A 23,285-nucleotide genomic window follows, 5' to 3' on the forward strand; every position below is an offset into this window, starting at 1 on the left:
AGGAGAGCTGTCATTTAGATAGGACTGTAAAAGATTAAGAGTTCAGCATACTGTACTTACTTTATTAGCTGTGGCAGATGGGCAAGAAGAAGAAATATTGAGCATTCTCATGGAGACTTCCAAATGTTGGGGTGGAAGAAAAAAGTTAGGAATGACAATAGGATCTGGTCTGAACAGAGCTGTTAAGCAATAACATCTTGCAGTGCTTGACAATTATAGAAAACTCTGTAGTTATGTATTTGGATTCAGCATCATCACAAAAGCTGTTCTTAATGGATCCATGATTTTCTAAATAATCCTATTTATTTTTAATTTCTGAACGTTTTATCATTCAGATCACTCCGCTCTGCTGCATAGCTCCACAGAGTACAGAACATTAACGTAATAGGACACTCCTGTAGCGCCTTATTCTGAAAAATCCAACATGCTTTACAAAAGGTGATATGTGAAATATAGGTATTACTTTGACCATTACTGAAATGTGGCAACTCTTTTTCATTAGTTAAAAAAAGAAAGTTATTTATGTCTCTTTTAAAATAAAGGAAACATGGCAAACTGCAATAGCGCACATCAACGTTACACAATTGTTTTGTTGGCAAGAAGTGAAAAACAGCTTTCAGTTCAAGCTGTTAGGAAAAATGCATGTAGGCAGGATGTAATTAGCCAGACTGAAATGTGATCGAGACACAGAGATTAATACACCTAATCCTTGCACAAAGTGTCATGGAAATTAATAGCCACAAATGGTCAGGAACCCTATTACAGATCACCTGACTGACAGCAGAACAATGCTTCCTAATACGCTGCTGGGACATCAATTCGGGTTTAAGAGGGAAGAATGCTCCATACTGAATCCTCACTTCCTACAGCTCCTAGGTATTCCTTGGAGGTCTCCCATTCAAATAATAGCCAGGTCCAAATTGTGACGTCTCCTGGGATCACAACACAAGGTGGTACTGCCTGCAATAAAACTAAATTTGATAATTTTGACATTTCCAAAAGTAATACAAGTTAGGACTAAAACTGTGACCCTAATCCATTCAATTGTGCCCAAGTATTACAACACATGCAGTTTGTAAGATGACCCTTAATTGGGGGACTATTGTTAAACCTATGCACAATAGAGTTGTTCAAGACACAATTTTCCCGTTAAAGAAAGCTGCATCCAGTTTGCGCCATGTAGTGTTTGGGAAGACACTGGCAGGTGGGAGGGGGCAGGCAGGGGTGGAATTGATCATATATTAATTGCCAACTGTAATTGAAAATTAAGTTTTTGATTAAAACGGACCAACCCTCTGGTTAACTAACATTAATTTGCTTACAAGTGATAGACCAACATGGGATCCCAGTTTCGGGGATCCATCAGTTTCTATCCAGCTTCAACATTAGTTTAAATTAATCAGGAAAAAAAGCAACAGTTTAAACAAGAAGCATTTTGCCAGACAATGGTTAAAACAAGAGCTTGAAAGGTCACACATAAAAATTGGTAAAACACACAATTGTGGTAGGTTGAATCCTTGCCTGTTAAACTTTACACCGGCAGATAATTTTACACCCCCCCAAAAAGAGGTTTAAAAGGAAAATGTAACCCAATCATAGTGGTGATCACCAATTACGTTCTAATAGAGCCACTCACTATTTTTTAGCATGCAAACTGCACTTGACGAAAAAGACAAAAAAGGATACAACACAATACTAGATTTCACAGACTTTTCTGACTCTTCAGGCAGATTCTCACGACTCTCATCAGAGTAGCTCCCACTATTTCTTGTAGACTCTGACTGCGCAGATAAATTCTGAATATGCATCCCTTCATCAGACTCACTTCCTTCCTCACCTTGATAGTCTGCATCTAAATACTCATTACTTTCCTCCTTTCTTTCTCTGGCAATGGTCTTGGCCACACCAAAATCTCCACCGCCTGGTAAATCCAATGGTTCTCCAGATATTGCATGAAACTCTTTGTCTTGTTCTGCTTCTTGGGTTTCAAATGCTCCATTGTGATTGACGTTCTCTTTTTCTAATGACCCAACATCTGCTTGATGCATTTTGGGTAAATGTGCAGGCTGAAACAGCTCTGAATCAGTTGCTTCAGTATCACTATTTGGACCTTCAAGGCCTTTTCTCACTACACATGCAGCATTTTCTTCAACATAGGGACTAGCACAGGATCTAGCAGTGCTGGGCATACTTGGGTGGCTGTTCTCCGGTATACTAGACAAAAAGCTATTTCTTATACTCTGTCCTTTTTCGAAACATTCAGCAGTCACTGAGTATTGGTCCTCATTTCTCAAGTCTATTGGCTGGCTGTCAGGGCCCTGCTCCCCTTCAGATACAATGCTGGACCAGGGACTGGTTTTGTCAGTTACAGTAGTTATTTCATTTAGAGTCCTTGGTTCTATGACATCCTCTTCATACTCTTCATCACTGTTGGACTGGATGGCATGTGTATCCTCCTCTGTCTGGATGTGGTCCAATGACACAGGATGCTCATTTTCAGTGGTGGCTTGGTCTAGAAATTCATAGAGCATACCTCTCCCAAATGCAGACCTTCCGAGAGAGAATAAAGATGGTGCATCTATGTGGGCACTTGGCAATTCCATTCTTGATTGGTCTTGGTGCATCTCAGTTCTCACTGTTCCATCCTTTTGATCCGATACAACATGAAGGGCATGTTTAGTGCCTGAATTTCTGATATTGTCTTGAAGCACGTTTGAAGATTCTTTGGTATTTTTCGTTATAGTCTGCAAATCTGATTGATGGTAAAACAGCATCAGTACATACAGGAGATGAAGGCTTCAACTCTGATCTTTACTCTTTAGTGCAGCTATAGCTGCACTACTTGTGAACAGCCACATATGCAATGAATGATTAAAGGTGCTAAGTATGTAAAGCTTGAGTCAAATAAAAATTGGGACAATGGGAAGGGGATGGCGCTTGATAACCGTTCACAAATGTCAGAAAGGCGCAAACACTGAGAAGGGGAGGGAATTTGTTTAGGGTGGTATAGGGCAGAATAATGAAAAGTACTGTGATGAAATTGAGGAAGAGAAAAATTGACTATGAGGAAAAAAAGTTTCCTCCCTTTTTTACTCACTGACTTCGAGACCTTTTAGTGGAACAGTCCCCCAAGAGAAAGTGAACAGCCTCCTTGCTGGGACAGTTAGAGCCAGTCTGGACAAAATCCACCCGCAACAATGGAACAATCCTACATTGGCCAGAAACAGGAGATGGGAACTAGCTCACCTAGTTACCTTTTCTACCACTAGCTTCGACAATCCTATGGAACAGGGCTAGAGGACATAGCTCTCACTGATACTCTCTAGTTTTGCATATCTGGTGGTAATCTGCATGCTTCTATCTACTTCTATATTAGAAGTCAAATGAGAACCCACTTAGATGATTGCCAATTAAATATTTATACCAACTAAAAGGCACAAGAGAACACTGATTTGTTACAGTGCAAAGTTACAAAAACGATATATTTCAATATTAAAAATGAAGAGTTGCATGCGTCATCTATGTAATGTAGGAAGCAGGGGAAAGGAAAGGTTGATTGGCCTAGGAGTCTAATTATAAACGGCCTCCTTTGATACAGCCACGTCTTGGCCATTTACAATTTATTTTAATAATAAGGAAATCTATTTTTAGTTTCTTGTTAGAGATCAGATGTACCTCATTTCCTCAAAATCTTTCAGGAATTAGAGCATCTGAGATAGATATGTGGGGCGGGGAGCAAGAGAAGCAAAGAAAATAGTATACTGAGGTGAGCAGGACAAAGATGGCAAAGTCTAGAGAACAGGAATAAGTGGCATCAGAATCAAGATGCTAATACTGTATACCAGAAGGAATGGCCCTGTAACATGGGAGATGGTGGCACAGTACCAATCCTAGAGGGTAGGCAGAGGTAGATACTGCAGACAGCCTGCTTCATACTGATGACGGTCTCTCTTCTACCCACTACTTTATTATAAAAAGGCACAACAGACCACTTGGGATTCCCAACCAACTTGCTAATCACAATGTACTGGAACTGGATCAGAATGGTCACAGACGACTAGGCTAATATGAAATTAACTGCAAACAGTAACAAGGCTAGTGCCAAGGAAGGGCAGTACGTCGATAGGTGGTTTAAGAGGTAGGGTGGCATGAAGAGATGGGGACTTTAAAACCACCATGGGAAGCAAAGATATTTCACTTGACTCACTACTGCTACATATCCACTTCTGTAGACAATGTGGCACAAAATTTATCAGCACGACTAGTGAAGAACAGATACACCTGAAATTATACAGGGAAATTTAGGTAGGCTAGCATATAATTAACAGGACAGAAACCAATCACTAACTACTACTTAATCTCACCTTCCTAATGTTGTATTTACATATATTTTACTTAATGGGCTTGTCAGCTAAGATTCCAACACTAAGACGACAGAACCGGAGCAATTGCCTCAGGGACCAGCACAAATTAGTTGTCTGTTAGAGGTAGGTCTTCTTAAAATTAAAGATTGGGAAAAGTTGTGTCAGGAGTTTTGGGGCCACTTTAAAGAGAGGATTTAAAACAGGGGATTACCTAGTGCCCGTGGCTCTTGGTAAAGTATTCCAAACAAGGTAACTTCTTACCATTGATCAGAGTGCTGACTTGAGAGACCAAGTGACTAGATTTTTCCAAAAGATGGTGTCCATCAGGATCTACCATTCTGGTCCCAAATTCTTGGCAATCCCCATTCTGCTGTTCCCGGTTTCTCTTCGATGTGGTGCCATAGCCATCGTCAGGGAAAGAGCTGGTTAATTTCTGACTGAAGTATCTCTGAATCTCATCCAGTTCAGTCAAGTTTCTTCTGTAAGCCATGCAAGAGAACATAAAGATTCATAACGTATAAATACCTGACGAATTAACCTTGTTTTCCTAAGGTTTAGAACTAGGCTAAAAAACTATTATCCAGCCAAAAATTTAATCCATAAGATCTCAGCCTAGGAACGATTCTTTCCGAGCCAAACAGGAAAAAGTAAAGGGAACTTCATGTAAATCAGTTAACGCTTTGAGTGTGATCAAAATGCTTACAAGGTTTGTTCGTTTTCCTCTCTTAGCTCAGAGAGGACTTTTGGTAACATAGAGTAAGTTAAGTTACAGGATGACAGAAATGGATAGTGCTAAGTATTCAGTCTTGATTTGCAAACACTGCTTCTCTCCAGTCCTGGGACTTCTCACAGCTCTGCCAAAGCGGGACAAATCTAACCTGTAGCAACCCTCAATATTCCAGTCTTGTTTTAATGCTGCCGTTAAGTTACAGTACTATACCACTAACACCCAGTTTCATAAGATTACTATATTAATTTTAGTTTATTTTAAAAGAGGATGCAAGAATTGCAAAATTTCAAGATTTACTTTGTGAACCTAAAGCCATATACCACACTGGTAGTCATGGGTTTGCTTTACCTGAGAGCAGTTAGAAGTGAAGTACGTGATGAATGTGACAGGGAATCTAATCTTCCAGCCCTTTGTGTGTTCCCTTCCACCTGCTGCAAGGACTCATGAAATCTGCGAACATTTTGCATGTGCTCTTCATGACGAGGTGTCCATGTCTCTGTTGGACTAATTCTGCTGAAAATGGGTATATATTTATATACATGCACCAGCACATCTCTACCTATGAAAGATCTGCCAACTAAATATATCAAAGCCTGTTAAAAATACTCCCCCTGCATCATTAAAGAAGCATTAATGGATTAAGCCCAGAGCATGAAAAATTTGGCAAGAATGACATTAGGAATTCACAAAAAGCCTGAGAACTGCACCTAATTCGCATCATAATAGAGTAGATTGCAGGCATGCTCCTTTTTAACACAGAAGTGCAGCCCACAGATATAGGTGCCAGCTTGCAATGACCAATCTGGATCTAAACAGCCAGTTGTTCAGATGAAGAAGCACTATTTGCCGGTGCTGGTACTCTTTGCAAACTTCAACAGATAAAGCTAATAAAACCTTGCCTGGCAGGCTGCTTCTAGGTAGGTTACCTTCCACATACTCTAAACAAGCAGGCCATGAATTAATCCTCTTTCTTACATGTTTTCTCAGTGAGAGCTGCAGTAACTGCTAGTAACAGATCTGAACTAAAGGGATGTCCCCATAGCATCTGTTTTTAGCAAGAGTAAGCAGAAATTACTGCAGGGAGTCTACCAAAGCCGGTCTCAGGGATGTGCAATATGGGCATGCCTCTTCACCCCTCATTTGGTGACAATGAAAAGAAGTATGACAAAAGACAGAGATGTCATAGACACCCATCCCTACCCCACATCCCACTAAGCAGGGCGGCGGAAAACAACAGCCAGTCTTGGCAGTGGTACTCTATTATATCATTATATCTAGGGGTACAGGGAGTGAAAGAAGCAGCTGGGTGCCTCACTGGGGAGCGACTGTGATGTTGTAGTAAGGAATCAGTATCAGGACGTTAGGAGATTGGCATCTCTTGGGACATTCACTCAAAAGTATATTTCATAGAAAATTGATTGACAGTCTTACAATTAAATGCAAGTACTGAACACAACTGTTTTAGTCCTTTAATCGCAGGGGCGTGGATCTGGAGTGAGAGGCGTGGCACCAGGTATATTTCACCCTGGTCAGCAGACTTAGAATATGGGCTGGTAGGTGTCGGTAAAAGTTTCAAGCTCTGAAAACAATAAATATTTACTCTTATTATTTTATTCCAGAGATATTCTTATATCAGTTTTCTTACCGCTCCTGAGTAGTAAAATCAACATCCTTTGATGAAGTATTAAACAGTTGTCCAGAGTGTCTTGTAACATAGCTGGGGAATGCAGTACACAAGGCCCTTGCCTGGAATGAAAAAGGACTGTGTGCAGGAATCTGCAACAGCAAGATTAAGGAGAAATAAATGTGAGACTTCACTGAACTAACCAACAGTATAAACTTAAGTTTATAGACTGCTTTACATTTTCAAAGCACTTTACAAAGACTGACCAACGGGAGCAAACCAAAATCTGGATTGTTTTATAAACATTAGTAAAAAGTAAGGCAGGTTCTAGCACCAAGAAGTCCCGCTGCCATTTTTCATGCTTTTACAATCATACCCTCCTAGTTAAAAAAATGTCTCTCCCCCCGTCCCTGTGTGAAAGTTCCACACAAACAACAGGGGAAACTGATTAAACAACTATGCAGGGGAAACAGTGAAACTGACTACATGCGGAGCGCTATTAAATACACCGGTAAAGAAATTTAAAATAGAGAAAAATGATGTTTTTAATTTATAGTCATCTTATATGTTACATGTAATAATTTCATACAGGCATGTCTTTTTCACTTATATTGCAAGCTCTGTGGGGCAGGGACTTTCTCAGATATATGTTTGTACAACACGTAGAATAATGGGGCTCAGGCCTCTAGGTACATTTATTGTAATATAAATTAGTTTTTAAAATTGAGAATTCAGGAATTTCCAGCATTTGTAAAGCCATGCTCAATCCACTACACAATGCTGTATGTAGAGTTAACTTTTCACTTTGTGAATCCAGAAAATTCATTGTAGGTTATTAGGAACAAAATCAGACTCGTGAATAAAAGAAACTGGAGTACATACTGAAGAACCTGGTGCTTTGGTCCGAATCCTTGCCTGCCTTATTTCTTTGAGATGAATTATACTTTCAAGAGGGGAAATCGCTACTTTAATCTGCCCTCTGCATTGTCCACTGAAGTCTGTAATATTGTACCACCCACAGACTAACTGGAAGCCAGAAAGAAGGGGCGAGAGATCCACAGATGCAAATCCTATCACTCGTTCAACATCTGTGGGGAAAGAAGAGTGTAAATCACGCAGTTAAAACTAAGGTGTGCAAGCGTAACATTTGCACCGTTTAAAACAATCAGTTACACAGCCCTGAAACTTTACACAGCTTTACAGAGCAAACCTCAAAAAGTATATAGTAAGCAGAGAACACAAAAGGCAAAGGCCAAGTTCAGGTAAAAAGGGAGTGAGGATTATGGAGTCCGAGAACAAAGTAGAAATGACACCTGGAAGGAGTGGGTTTTTAGGAGGGGTTGAAGGAGGAGACAGGATGTCTGCTGGACACAGAGAGGGAAAAGGTTTCAAATGTAGGAGAGAATAGGAGTGTAGACATGAAACCGAGAGGGTGAAGGAGGAAAAGGAGGAAGCTGTAAAGCAACAATATAGGGACGAATGGAGGGAGAAATGTCAGAGACGTGTGGTAGCAAGATTACGTAAAGCCTTAAAGTTGAGGACAAGGAGCCTGAATATGATGTTCTTAAAAACAGAAAGACAAGGCAGGTATGTGAGGAAGCAATGACGTGACTGGAGTGGTCAGGGAAGGAAGTGGACTTTTGGATAGAATGCAAGAGTCTGAGCACATAAGCAGGGTGGTCAGAAAGCAGGTTACAATAATCAAGAAGAAAGTGACCCAGGCCCAGACAAGTGGCTTTAGTGGTGGGGACAGTGAGGAAAGGGCAGACTACGGTGATGAGAGGTAATGGGACCTAGCAAGAAATCGGTTATAAAGGGGGAGGAGAAGAGAGATGTCAAGATTAAATCAAAGCTGTGAGCCTGGGAGACAGGAAGGTTAGTGGAGCTGGTGACAGTGATAGAGAAGGGAGGCAAAAATCAGGAATTCAGTTCTGGAGAGATTGATTTTGGGTTGGAGGGAGCACATCCAAGAGGAATAGTCAAAGAGGCATCTGGAGACTATAATAATTCTCTCCTTCTGTCTAGTTTAACATCATGTTAATTATTCTATTAAAAATTTCCCTTATTCAAAATAGTGTTAAAGAAATTAAAATAGATACAGTAAAGGACCCAATGCACTAAGGATTATGTAAAAACTGCTATCGCACTCACAAACCCTTTCCCTGCCTGGCAGAAAGTCTAGGTAAGCCTCTAGGGTCTTGCAGATTTTGTCCAAAAGAAAGTCCAGCTTTCCTACTCCATCCCAGGTTTCAACCTTTGGTGGGCTAACAGTGTCTCACAGCATGCCACAGTTCCAAAACACCTATAAATGATTTGTTTACATAGAAGTGTATTAAGGCTGCATGTAACATAGATGGTTAGTGATATGGGAGTTGCAGGTCTGTGGATTTCTACTTCACTCCAGGTAGGAACAGTTGGAATGATGCTGTGGGACACCTCAGCAGACCACCAAGGAATCAGGGGGCTTCTAAAAACATAAGGAAATGAGTAGGGGTGCAGGCGTAAATTTGAAATACCAAATAACTATACACATTAACTTGAGCCCATTGAAATTATTTTTAAAACAGATGTACCAGAAGCCATTCAAGAGCTCTAATCATTAGTTAGAGACATGTTTAGACTTGAAAAAAAAAAAAAAATCACAAATGCGTTTTAAAACCAGTTCTTCTCTCTTTCCCTTAGCTGCAAAAACTCACTGTTGCTATTGCAGTTGTTGATATTACCAGCCCTTAGATCAGTGTAAGAAGTGCCGTAACTTGAGGGCCTGAACTCACGCTTTGGCAGGTACAATGCCTTCACTTCACCTCTGTTATTACATGAAGGGTTATTCACTTATGAACTGAGATACCAGAAAGGCTAGTGATGCAAGAGGCATGGATAGCTTGAACAGTTGAAGGGAAAAGTAAACACATTTTGAAAAAACAGGGGAGTAACGGAAAATGAGAGAGTTGAAAAAAAAACTTTTAAGGCCAATTTGTGGAGCTCCATGACCCGGTTCTGGATCTAGGATTTCTTTTGGTTCTATTTACCAACTGATATTCCCTTTTCATTTTCAAAGTGCTTTTAAAATGCCTGTGTGTGATTGTTGTTACACTGTTATGTTTATTGCAATAACTTGTCTGTTCTCTCCTGCACATGTCAGCAGGTACAGGGACAAACAATCCTACCAGCAAACACAAAAGAGGACATTGTTTGGGTTACTCCAGCAGTTCAAGTTATTCTTTTGGGAAAAAAACTTTTAGCAGAAATTGTGTCAATGGCTAATGGAGGTTTTTTAACAATAGGACAAAAGTCTATCAGACTTATACACTTTTTGTAGACTCAAAATAAAAGTTTCTGTGGCAAAAATTAGCCAGCTAAACTTTAATACATTTTTAAAAATTAGTATTTTGAGTCAGCACTGGAGAGAAAAATAATGAAATACAGCTCTCCCCCCAACATCAGAGCATATTTTTTTTTTAACTTAAATTTGTTTTGTAGCAATTAAACATTGGAGGATCTAGTTTAACAATGACATGAGCAAACAGTAATCGGGACAATGAGTACCTTTACCAATGTAACAGCAAACAGGACGTGTGGATAAAGTGAATACCTACAGACTTAGGTATGTTGCCAGGCACAAGGCCTATGTCCAAATGCTTCCAGCTGTCTTGATAAATGCTAATATTGGCTATAACTTCATTTTTTAAAGTCTGTTCATGCTGCTATAAAAGTACTTGGTTACATTTTGGTAATAACGGGCAAAGGAGTCCAGCCCTGAGTAGCTGTGGCAGAGGATCAAAGTAGTTTACCTTCTGACAGAGCTGTAATCTTTATCTGTAAATCAGATTCTATTTTAAATACTGCCTGTAAGAAGTAAACCAGGGGAATCACACAAACATCTCCTGTTAGAATTGCTTGGACTTGTAAGGATTTGTGGGCTGCTGGGTTACAGGCTCTCAGGCTGACGAGATGAGCCTGATACATATGGGAGCTGGTAAGAACCTGGCCTTACATGCTTTCCTAAGGATTAGGGGAAGGTCCACAAAAAAGCCTAAAATGAGGCTCTGGAGAGAAATGGGACTGAGGCCATAAATTAGCAGGATGATACCTGCCTCTGCTGAAAGCAGGAGACACTGGAGTTTGTAAGCCATTGCAGAACACTCTTCAGCTAACTCTGGAAGGAACAAATAAAAGGAAAAAGAAATAATAATCCATCTCCCCTCCCCAGGAAAATCTGACTTCTAAAATCCTGTCAATTGAAATTAGGTGAGAAGCAAGGTTTGAAACCTAAATTTAACTAAAACTAGCTAAAAGCTTCTCACAGTTGGAGGAACTTTGGCAAACCAGGAAATGAATGGGACTGCTTAGCCAGTATAGCCCTCTAGGAGACCAATTACCCACTGCGTGCACTGCACCAGGGGCTTCTCTGCATTGCACCATGGTGGTTTACCTGCTTTATGCCATACTTTGAAGACCAGGGTTTGTTGTGGATCCAACAGAAGTTCTTTGGATAGTCTATTAAGAATAAAATCATCATAATCTGTTATGCAGAACAATAAAATTTGTCAGAAGCTAGCATGGCAAAGTGTCTCTGGAATTTCAATAACATTTTGTCTACCTTATAAAAAGTATTCTCTGAATAATGGGGGAAAAACCCAGTGTAGGTCCTTAAAAATGTACATAATTACTGCTACATGGGCTTGTTTTCTGCTTACCCAAGGAGTAAGTTTTTTTTTTCCTCTTGTTCTAAAATATTTTTCAATTAGGATAGTGAAAACAGCAGGGAAAAAAAAAGAGAGATAACTGTGAAAATACTATCAAGCACTATAGTAGCAAACTTTTAATAAAGATTAAGATGGCCACCTGAAACACTGTAACCTAATTTCTGAAAAAACACCTCCCCAAAATAGTGATGAGACAAAATCCCTTACTTCCCCCAAAGCGTTTTCAGGTCACTTGGCATATTTCTAGTATTCAAGACTGGCTCTGAGCACAAATAACCTTAGAGAATAAAACTTGTAACTGCAGCTATCAATGTCTGAATGATTGGTCTCTGCATTATAAAAACAACTGTCTAGCTGGCAAACCTGTCTCTGTGCAGTCACTGGTATAATTTCCACACAGTCTATGACTGACAAGTTAGTGCCTAACATGCTAAACACAGTTTATTTATTGAGAGACAATGTGGGAGAGGTAACATCTTTTATTGGACCAACATCTGTTGGTGAAAGAGATGAGTTTATCCAGAGAGCTCTGTGTAAGCACCAAAGCTTGTCTTTCTCCCTAACAGACGTTGGTCCAATAGAAGTTATTACCTCACCCACCTTCTCTCTGTAATATTTTGGGATCAACACGGTTACAACAACACTGCGTACAACAATGGAAGATATTTTATTTACAGATTCATGGTGGTTGGTCTCTTTTAGTTTAGAAAATCCTAATGGCAACTGCTTCAGGTTTAATTCGAACCCCTGACTTCAAAACTTTGCAGAAACCATGAGATCCCCACCACAGATGTACTAGTGTACGTTATTTATTAATTGTATTGTGGCCTAAGAACCACAGCCATGGACCAGGACCCCATTGTTCTAGGCATTGTACAAACTTAATAAAAAGACATTGAAGTGCTACGAAAGTGCAAAGAACTTCGCTAACATTAATGAATTAATCCTCACAACAGCCCTGAGGCAGAAAAATGTTATCAGCTCCATTTTACAGGTGGGGAAACTGAAGCACAGAGATGTTAAATGTCTTGCCTAATATCACATGAGAAGTCTATGGTACAGTCAGAAATACAATACAGGTCTGACCCCTGGTCCTGTGTTTTAGCCCAGACCATATCTTCCCTCGTACAACTCAATCCAGACATTCTAGGCGCTAGAGCTACTGTAAGATATGCAAACATGGATTTTCTGCTGCAACAAGCTTAGCAAGGCTCCTATTGCTTTGGCCAGAGAAAGCCTCTATTTACTTGGTTAAAGCTGCTGCTTCTGGACCACAAGGGGACTTGCATAAAACTGGGAATGGTGATAAAATAACGTGTAGGAATCATAACAGGGCAGGTCCAGTTAATGGAGGACCACTAAGTAGATGCTAAGTGCATCTATGCATTCAATGTCTGGCCACTAGCTGCCAGACACCATGGCTCTGAAAGTGTCTGCCTCTGAAAGGCATTACATACCTTGTTTGCTGCTGAAAGTCCCAAACTGGCGAGTCAGTGTTTTCTATTATTGCAGTGGCTATTGGAGCATCTGCATCAGCAACTGCAAACGTCACATAGCTACTGGGTGCTGTCACTCCACGTTCGGTGAGAGGACTCCCTAAAATATAGTGAATTGTGGTTAGAATAAGGCAGCTGATTAATCATTTCATTCAAAAATTAAGTATTGTGTTACCAGCAGAACAAACCTATTAGCTACAGATAATAATGGTTGCACCATGTGACAAAGATAAAAACTGTGCATCATGGCAAAGGCCAGCTCAGCCTAACCGCTGGTGGTTTCCTTAGGGTAGCAGAGCTAGCCCAGGATGTTGCTGACATTCACTAGCTCCAGTCAGGATATGAGTGGAGTGCAAAATACTATTGTGTACCTTTACTGTGAAAGTGACTCTAAAAAGGACATCAGGGGTTCTGTGATTGTTGATTACAGATAAAAATTTGCCAAGGTGTTTTTGTTTTTAATAAATACTAATCAGCCTTGCAAATGCATCCCAGGATCCAAAAGTCAAACTGGGTTATTTCTGGCTCATCTCACCAGTAACCAGTGTTAAAAATTCCTCCTGACAAATTCTGCCTTCAGTTACACCCGAGCAACACCATTCTCATCAATGGAGTTTTGTAGGTATAACTAGGGGCAGAACTGATCACATAGTTAGAAATTAATTAGCAATTTTGTGAATAATGCACAACCCAAAATAGAAATCAGCTCACTCTCCCAGATCTGGAATAGATCCAGAGAAGGGCTACCAGGATGATCAGAGGAATGGAGACTATTGTACGAAAGGAGACTTAAGGAGCTTGTCTTGTTTAGCCTGACCAAATGAAGGCTGAGAGGAGACATGATTGCTTTCTATAAATACATCAGAGGGATAAATACCAGGGAGGGAGAGGAATTATTTAAATTAAGTTAAGCGCCAATGTTGGCACAAGAACAAATGGATATAAACTGTCCATTGATAAGTTTAGGCTTGAAATTAGATGAAGTTTTCTACCCATTAGAGGAGTGAAGATTGGAACAGCCTTCCAAGAGAGTAGTGGGGTCAAAAAACCTAACTTGTTTTAAGACTGAGATGGATAAGTTTATGGAGGAGATGGCACAAAGAGATTGACAACAACTGCATATGGCCCATTCATGATTGCTGTTTGCAAATATCTCCAGTGGACTGAGGGGGAGGGCTGTGACTACAGAGAATTCTTTCCCAGGTGTCTGGCTAGTGGGTCTTGCATATGCTCAGGGTCTAACTGATCACCATATTTAGGTTCAGGAAGAAACTTTCCCCCAGGTCAGACTGGCAGAGTCCCTGGGGAGGTTTTTGCCTTCCTGTGCAGCGTGTGGCATGGGTCACTTGCTGGTTTGAACTAGAGTAAATGGTGGATTCTCTGTAACTTGAAGTCTTTAAATCAAGATCTGAGGACTTCAGTAACTCAGTCTGAAGTTGTGGGGTCCTATTGCAGGAGTGGGTGGGTGAGGTTTTGTGGCCTGCAGTGTATCGGAGGTCAGACTAGATGATCATGATGGTCCCTTCTGGCCTTAAAGTCTATGAGATTTGTGTGGGCTCTGCAGGGCCCTCAGACTGATTGGTGACTGAATATGTTCCTGTACCAAGCACAACTATTTAGAACCATTACAACACAGGAACCCATTTCCTGTCAGGCTTGAAATAAGGAAATGTGCACCACCTAACAGACAAATGCAAGGTGCCAAAGATGTCCAAGGATTAGTACTTGTTTTATGTAATGTCTCACAAACATTACATAACAGGGATTTAGGTTCAAAACATTCCTGTAACCCCATGTATAGATAAAGAACTGAGGCAGAGAGAGAAAAATAAGCTCTGTCTACACTACGCTCGCCTCCAAAAGAAACCTCCCCCCACTTCTACCACCAGTCAGCTCCCATGGCAGCAATACGTGGGACTTCTTGACATAGTAAGGTGCTGGAAGACTCTGGGGTTTTTGCCATAGTGTCATCTAGACATTCTCTGAGCAGGGATGAACACGGTGGTTAGAGCACTGGTGGCCACTGGCACCCCACCTGCACTTGTTCTCCCACTGGTACTCCTAGAACTGGTGGAGCTGCATCAGTGGGAAATTTTAGGGGGGAAAAAGTCTAGTGCATACAAGGCCTAAGTCAGTGGTTCTCAAACCTTTGTATTGGTGACCCCTTTCATACAGCAAGCCTCTGACACTTTTTTAAATATTTAACACCATTATAAATGCTGGAGGCAAAGCGGGGCTTGGGGGTGGAGGCTGACAGCTCGTGACCCCCCATGTAATAACCTCTTGACCCCCAGTTTGAGAACCTCTGGCCTAAGTGATTTGCTCAAGAGGAAACAGTCCATCCCACAGCAAAGAACAACTGATCTACTGAGTCCCAGTCCCATTTTCTTAACCACAAGGCCATAGATAATGGGCTCTGACTGGCCTTCCCCGAAGTGGTTGTAAAACCGGATTCTAAAAGCTTTAGGAAACACTGTTTTTAATGCAAGTGCAGACAGGAGCTTAACAACATAAAGCTGAGCTACCACAGACGCCATACATTTTGCAATGTAGAGGTGAAAGCTTTGCAAGGCTTTTGTTATAAGCAGATTATTATGAATTGCATAAAAACAGTTCAGGACGGGAAACACAAACACTTCCCCCCAATTTTTTGTTTTCTAAAAACCTGGGAGAAGTCTTGTGAGAAACAAGATAAAGTAATCAGTTAATTGGTTTGACCTAGTTTGGTTCCTCTGGCAAACAATGTGCATTCACAGTAACACAAGGTCATATCCAGGAATCTGGACACTTTCCAAAAACTAGAAGACATGGAATATAAAGTACCTAGGAAAGCATTGGGGGCGATATATTCTCTGGTCATCTCTACTGAATTATATTGGAAAAATGAGATGCTAAGAGTCTGGCCTGATTTGTGCCCTTTGGGAGGGTCCTTCAACAGAGAATTCCCACCCCTCAATTTTCTCTCTCCTTTGCAACTCTTCTTCTTCGGTGGTGTGAACACTAGCAAGCTTTGCAGCTATAATTCACTATGCTGCAGTTCTAACCGTGGTAGAAGCTATAGTAGAAAGAGAATTTTGGTATTTTTACCACTGTGCTGTCTAATTGCCAGTGGAGCTGTTCCAGTGATGAATTACAGCTACACAATTTGCTAGTAGGTGAGGCTTTAGTCAAGGAGGTGGGGTGGAAGACTCTCTTTGGAACCAAATACCACTCCTCTATCAGCCAGAGAGGTTGCTATTGATCGCTTCCCCCTCTCTGCCTTCAGGGGACCGAGCATGCTGCCTTTGTACTATTGAAAGACCCTTCTGCCCAATAAGGGAGTGGCCAAACTCATAATTTAAACCAGGGTATTGTCTGAGATCATACAGAGCACTGAACATCAGACGGGTCCAAATTAATATTTTGTTCTCCCCCTCAATATTGAGATTTCTTTTGTCTTTGGCAATTTTGTCTCCCCATGTCCATCTGGTGCTTCCTAAACTCAGTCAATGCCTTTGTAGATAATTTGTTCCCTTCTTCTTGCACACAGATCGCTATTTAAGAAATTCCTACAATTTGCTGTGACAACAGCAAACAAAATTGTGCTTTTTTTCCTGGAGATGACCTGGACGTAGTATTTATCAGAGGGCTCATTTTCAGGGCATTCACATATTAATAGACTTTAGAAATGAGTTCCACATCAACACTAGAAGCCAACATTTTCCTTCCTTAGAGGTTTTTAAGGTCAGGCTTGACAAAGCCCTGGCTGGGATGATTTAGTTGGGAATTGGTCCTGCTTTGAGCAGGGGGTTGGACTAGATGACCTCCTGAGGTCCCTTCCAACCCTGATATTCTATGATTCTAACATCTTTCCATAGATGGCAGAGCCCATAACAGGGACATGTCCTAGTATGCTATCAGAGTGTCTCCGTGGGCTGCACTCTATATCAAAAAATAAGGGTGGTTTAAGCAGCCTGCTGCATTTTACACAAATTAGATGCAGCACTTGGGCTCCTGGCAAGTTCAGCAGGAAAAATATATTCAACTTTTCTTCCAGTGAACTGAACTGAACCCCTTGCCACAGGATTTCCAATGAAGGATCAGGAAGAAGGCAGTGTGAGAAGCATCTCTTTAGGATCCACTGACTATCATGGTAACAACAAGGTAAGCAGCTATTGCACTATGCCGCTGATTTTAAATCACTTTAATGTAGGAGAATACTGCTGCATCTACCAAAATGGCAGTTTCACACTTTGTGTTAACGGCCACATAAACCGTCTGTAATCCTGCTTGCCTGAAGATTCCTGCCTGTGAATTCTATCGGGGAATGGAATTTCTTCCTCCACACACAAGAAGCATTTCAGAGTTCAGTCTGCTTTTCTTACAAACGTACAAAGAGCTTCAAACTTAAATGGGCACCACAAATTTTGCTATCCTGGGCAGGATCGTGGATGGGGCAGCTCAGATATTGCCTGTGGATAATGCACATACGCTTAGATAAGCTGGCAAACCTGTCTGTAATAGATGAGTAGCCAGCTGTCTCTTCACATGTAGGGGCAGAGCTAAGTAAAATGTGCAATCAGCCTTGGCAGTCTATGGCAAAGCTTATGTTTTTCAAGTCCTATTTTGCTTTTTGCTAGGGGCTGTCACTGCCAGGAAGAGCTCAAGTAGCACTAAGGAGGGTCCTGTCTCCTGCAACTACTCCCACCTCCCTCCTTTCCTTCCCCTTTCCTCTCCACCAACCTCCTCTCTGCCTCCATTCATTTCCCTCCCTCCTGGCCCATTCTCTTTTCTTTATCTTCTCTCATCTCCCATCCATCCTTTCCCTGAACCCTTCTCCTTTCAGTCTTCACTGTAACCCCTTCAGCTGTTTATTTCTTCCCTGTTTTCTCTCTCCATCACCCACCCTACATTATTCTCTCATTTCCCCCCCCTTTCTTACTTTCCTCATCCTTATCTCCAGAAATCCTCACAAATCATAGTTCCCACCACTATAATGTTAATCAACAGGTAATTAACATAGGGCTACAGGGGGTGATTCAGATAAGAACAGCCATACTGGGTCAGACCAAAGGTCCATCTAGCCCACTATCATGTCTTCTGACAGTGGCCAATGCCACGTGCTTCAGAGGTAATGAACAGAACAGGTAATCAAGTGATCCAACCCTTTCGCCCATAACTAGGTAAGATAAATAGGATTTCTGGATAAAGAGAATCGGGATAACTGAAATTACACTAAGCAACAGAGGGTCCTGTGGCACCTTTAAGACTAACAGATGTATTGGAGCATAAGCTTTCATGGGTGAATGCCCACTTCGTCAGACACATCTGTTAGTTTTAAAGGTGCCACAGGACCCTCTGTTGCTTTTTACAGATCCAGACTAACATGGCTACCCCTCTGATACTTGAAATTACTGTAAATGTCTATTCCTTGGAAATATCAGAAGAGCTGAGTAGAAGCATGGGAGAAATTGACATTAGGAAGCTAGTAATGGCACACTAAAGTGACATCAGCAACTTAAAAAAAAAAATCACACCTCCATCTGTTTTCTTCTATTATTGTTACAAGCGACACCCAATATTATTGTAACTAAAATGATGTTAGAGAAAAAAAATTTTTTTTTTCAGTTTACTTTGAAAGTAGCACTTTATGTATAGTCAGTTTAACTGTTTCCCCCCATTTTTAATTAAAATGGGAAAATGGGATTGTAAAACCAAAAATTGGTAGGAAGCTCAGAGACAGGTTTAGTACCTGCAGCTAAGTTTTGCTAATTTTTTGAAACTGACTAGCTATTAAGTTGACATTGTTCCATTAAAGTTCCTGATAAAAAGATCATCCTTAATGTAATAGACAGTAACATTCATTCTATCCGTGTTATCTATAGTATCACAATGAACTTTTCTTTATTAAGATAAATATTCTTGCTGAAACAGGCATAAAATAGTTTCTCCAATTCTTTTCTGTTTGCGAGCACCTCTCTCGGTATTCACAAACAATTCCATCTTAAAACTGACACAAAAGAAACCTTGTTTATTGTGTTCCAAAATCCTTTTAGTAGCAAATAGTATTGCATCGAGTTCCTGAACACACTCAGAGACTGCGACCTTCAGAAGATTTTAGAATCATTGTTCATTAAAAAAAAACAAGTTGGACTCAGAGTGTACCAGCAGCACTTGTGCTTAAAGCACGGTTTGTCAATGACCATTTTATTCTTGCTTTTGCAATACCTCATGCCAGTAAACTCCGGTGGGCAATCATTTAAATTAATTCATCTACATTGTTAAACAACAGATTTCACATTTCTAGGAAAAACTTCAAAGCATTAGCTAATCTGGGCCTTCCTGCACAGTCCTTCCTGGCAGTATTGCTTTTCTTATTAATATTTACTGTTTGCATTCAGGTATTGCCTAGACCCTAGAGGCTCCTATCAGGATTAAGGGCCCACTGTGCTAAGTGACACACGCACACACAGGGGCCAAGATGTGGAGGAGTGAGGGTGCACAGGGATGTATGTGGAAATCTCAAGGGATTGATTCACTTCTTTTTCCAATAAAAAGACCTTCATTTAGTACTAACTGCAGGTGGCGGGAATAGCAGACAGTTTAAAAACAGTAAAAAGCTAGCAAGTGTGTCACCTTGGGAGCACACTAAGTGCTAAATATAATCTCACTAAAATGGAATATTTTAAAATATGTTCAGAATTAACAGATTGGAAGATATATTAAAAAGCAATTATTGGTGCTCATCATCATGGTAACTGGGCATCTGAATATCATTCTTATTTAACAAAGTGGAAAACTGAGACAAAATGACTTGCTCAAGGTTATAGTGAGTTCATTCTAATCTTTATAGATTTTTATATCACCCCTTATCACCATAGATTCTGGCAATTCCCAGATTCCTAGTTTTGTGTCACTAGTTTAGTTCCACAAATTTACAATAAGATGAAAATTGTAAATCTGAAAGAATCTGAAAGTTCTGTCAACACTGACTGGAATTAAGGATGGACAAATAGGCTGCTATTTGGATGAGCCTCTGACTCCAGAATTCAGTGGTCATCTCAATAGATATATTTTTTAACATTCCCCTGCTTATTTACATTTTGCCCTTGTCCATTTTGCATGGAGAATAGAAACAGAATGGGCAGGTTCACTTTCCGATGCTCATGAACTAACATGATGTCGTGGTATGGGGCTACAGCTCTGCAGGTGAATATTTAAATCCAAACAAAAATTGTTCTGATTGAAATTCAAAACATAATGAAAATATTCCTGTTAATATTAAGTTTTGTAAAATCTCTTGGGCATTGTTTTTATTAAACTGCTGTAAAATATCTATCTTTTAAAAGAACATATTTTGCAAGAAGATTTCTTTTACCTTTTAAACTTAAGTGCATTGCTCTTTCCACAAGGAGAGTGACAGCAAATGTGTTTTCCAGATCCTTTGTGTTAGTCTCCTCAGGTGGTTTCACAACAGGGATTTCTGAGCTTGGGGAATTCAGTTTGTGATTGTGGCTTTTCAAGACTTGCTGGCCTGTGTCAGGAACCTTTTCTGCGCCTTCATCTTCACTGTTACTGACATCTTCAGGACAGTCAAACCCATGAGCAGAAGTAATATGAGCATGAATGGAAGCAAGTGTAATGTGAACTCGTACAGCAGCTCCTGACAGGTTTGAAGCATTGCGCCTGAACACTGGATAGATACCTGTAACAGGGTATTTACAAACAAACATGACAAAATTTAGTATCTTGGAAAGAGCGGTTATATTTCATGAAGACTAAAGTCTGTTCTCAGATCAGTGGGGTGGATCTCAAATCTGGTAATGTCATATCTACACAAACAGATCCCTCAGGAGTTGTTAGTAACATCAGTCTGTAAGGGGAAAAAGTAATGGGGAACCCTAGGAGAGTTAATTCTTTATTTTCCCACAGACAGCTGAAATTAAGATATACAGCACTTTTTTCTCAACTTCATATGTGAATTGGAAACACTGCCTTTGGCACGATTTTGTGACTGTATCCAGGAAACAAAATTCAGATGCAGCCTATGCATAGTTTTTGTTTTGAAGGTTTTTTACCTGCAGTTTCTAGTTTTAACCCCACCAGGTTTGAGCCTGGCCAAACGAGGGTCAACTGCCTGGCCTAGAACAGGGGTTTTCAACCTTTTTCTTTCTGAGCTTCCCCTCCCCGCCCCCGATATAAAAACTCCACAGCCCACCTGTGGCACAACATCTGGTTTTCTGCATATAAAAGCCAGGGCCGATGTTAGGGGATAGCAAGCTAGGAAACTGCCTGGGACCCCATGCCTCGGGGCCCCCACAAATCTAAATCGCTCAGGCTTTGGCTTCAGCCCCGGGTGGTGGGGCTCAGGGCCCCAGGCTTCAGCTGCATGCTGTGGGGCTTCGACTTTCTGCCCTGGGCCCTAGTGAGACTAATGCTGGCCCTGCTTGGAGGACCCCCTGAAACCTGCTCGCGTCCCCCCCAGGGGGCCCTGGACCCCTGATTGAGAACCATTGGTCTAGAAGATCAGACTGCAAGTTGGCGGGTGGCCTGGAATTGATATCACAGTGATATATGAAATATAGAACCAGAACAGAATAGAAAAGTCCAAGGGTTTTTCCATTTTTCTAGTCCTTTACTTTAACGACTAGCAGACAATGCAGGTTTCTTGTGTTAACTCTAACCAGTGGCGCCTTTGCTGTGCTATTGTGCCTGATTAGAATCTGAATCACTGAACTAGTATTAATGCTGATGAGGAATCCTTCCTCAATTCATGGACATTAATTCTTCACCCATTTATTGATCACCATTACCAAATTCTTCACCAGCATAACTCACTAAGCTTTGAACTCTGACGCAAGTGTTTTTACCTTGCTCATCTTTTCAAGAAAACAAAATGAGCCAACAACATAGAAAGGACAAAACAAGACTGCAACTGGTTTGCTTCAGACAACGACATATGGATGAGGTTAAACCAGCTAAAAAGTACATAAGGAAATGGAATAAAAGAAGGCAGGAAGTGTAAGAATGTTCTTTATAAACTGACCACTAACTGTGAGTGTTCTCCTTGACCTCTGTGCAAGTGCTGCAAGGTCCACAAACGCAGAGCCAATAAGGCGATCTGTATCAAGTGGTCTTTCAACGTTGTTTTCTTTCCCATAGGCCCGCCACACTTGGATTTCTAGCTTCTCCTCTCTGAAGTACCACAACAGTGCTTGGCTCCTTGTCAGTTCCATCTCTTTTGTTTTCTTAAACATCACCGTAATGTGTTTTTCATCTTCAGTTAATTTTGGCCTCTGAAGTGAAGTCCAAATGGCTTCTTGATCATACAATTTATATCGGAGATAGCAGTAAGTGCTTTTATTTATGCGACTCTGGCCTGCAAGTAGCACGCAATGCACTGGTAACCACACTCTGGGGGTAGAAATCGCCACAGTTGCGGGATTTTTGCTCAGATGCCATTCGTCATCGTCATCCATACTATCTTCATGGTTTTCCTCATGATTCCAGCCTAAAAGCTTAGCAGCCTCCACAACTCGTTCTCGGTCACCATGATGAGCAAAAGTAATAGAAAGCTCCAGCCCTCCCGCTATGGTTTCCATGATGTTTGTGCAATGAGAAGGCACCAAATCCTCCGGGAGGGTTACTGAGTACCATCCTGTAATACCTTCAACAGAACAACAGAGAGGAATCAGACTCAATTACTACATTTTTGAGAAATGCAAGTAAGAAAAGGGATTTTTTCCCTCCCTGATCATTGTTCCAGGACCAGTACTTGGAAACGTTTGTTCCTTTTGAAAGCGTTTGGTTCATCTAAGTATTTGCCACTTGCCAAGGTTAAAAATGATCTGGCCTTAAAAAATAAAAAATAAATAAAAATCACATGATCCTGATTACCATTTTACTTTAATTTTCCACTTAATTGATGATATGGTTTTACAAGTGAATATCCCATGAAGCTCTAGTTAATAAAGCTAGGATTCCTACCTTCCAGATGGTATATACAAGCCAATTGTTTTTTAAACTCTAAGGTTTGAGAAAGTGGTTGCTAAAATCATATTCAGACTGAAGTGGAAATAAACAAGGTTATAATCAGAATGTCCTGATTTCAAGGCCTGATAGTTTGTAACCTGTCAGTGCAAGAAGTGGTTATTTTACACTATGGAAATCTGGGAATCCAACCTTTTGTTTTCTCATTGTATGAGCATTTGTTTATAGCTGTTACATATCACACATCCCTGACTGAATATTGCAAGTTCTGGATTTCAGCCCAGGGTAGCTTTCAATCCCGAGAGTGGTTAATACATAGCACTTGCACCAAAAAAAATTCAGGCAATTAATAATCCCTGGGTCTGTTCACTGTGGGTGTGTATTTTTCCATTTTCT

At 40.7% G+C, this 23,285-nt stretch overlaps 1 protein-coding gene across 1 annotated transcript in view; it reads right to left on the reverse strand.

The window, feature by feature from the left end:
- C2CD3 (C2 domain containing 3 centriole elongation regulator) overlaps positions 1-23,285 on the reverse strand; it is an 81,448-nt gene that overhangs the window by 22,968 nt on the left and 35,195 nt on the right. The window contains exons 23-32 of the mRNA XM_054015884.1: positions 21,946-22,566; positions 20,278-20,604; positions 12,882-13,020; positions 11,151-11,215; positions 7,601-7,806; positions 6,740-6,870; positions 5,443-5,604; positions 4,626-4,843; positions 1,687-2,752; positions 61-169 (exon numbers count right to left, since the gene is read on the reverse strand). Of these exons, the coding sequence (XP_053871859.1) occupies positions 61-169; positions 1,687-2,752; positions 4,626-4,843; positions 5,443-5,604; positions 6,740-6,870; positions 7,601-7,806; positions 11,151-11,215; positions 12,882-13,020; positions 20,278-20,604; positions 21,946-22,566 (3,044 nt within the window). The remainder of the gene's footprint in view (positions 1-60; positions 170-1,686; positions 2,753-4,625; positions 4,844-5,442; positions 5,605-6,739; positions 6,871-7,600; positions 7,807-11,150; positions 11,216-12,881; positions 13,021-20,277; positions 20,605-21,945; positions 22,567-23,285) is intronic.

This window comes from Malaclemys terrapin, chromosome 1 (genome assembly GCF_027887155.1).
Source record: "Malaclemys terrapin pileata isolate rMalTer1 chromosome 1, rMalTer1.hap1, whole genome shotgun sequence".
Taxonomy (NCBI): domain Eukaryota; kingdom Metazoa; phylum Chordata; order Testudines; family Emydidae; genus Malaclemys; species Malaclemys terrapin.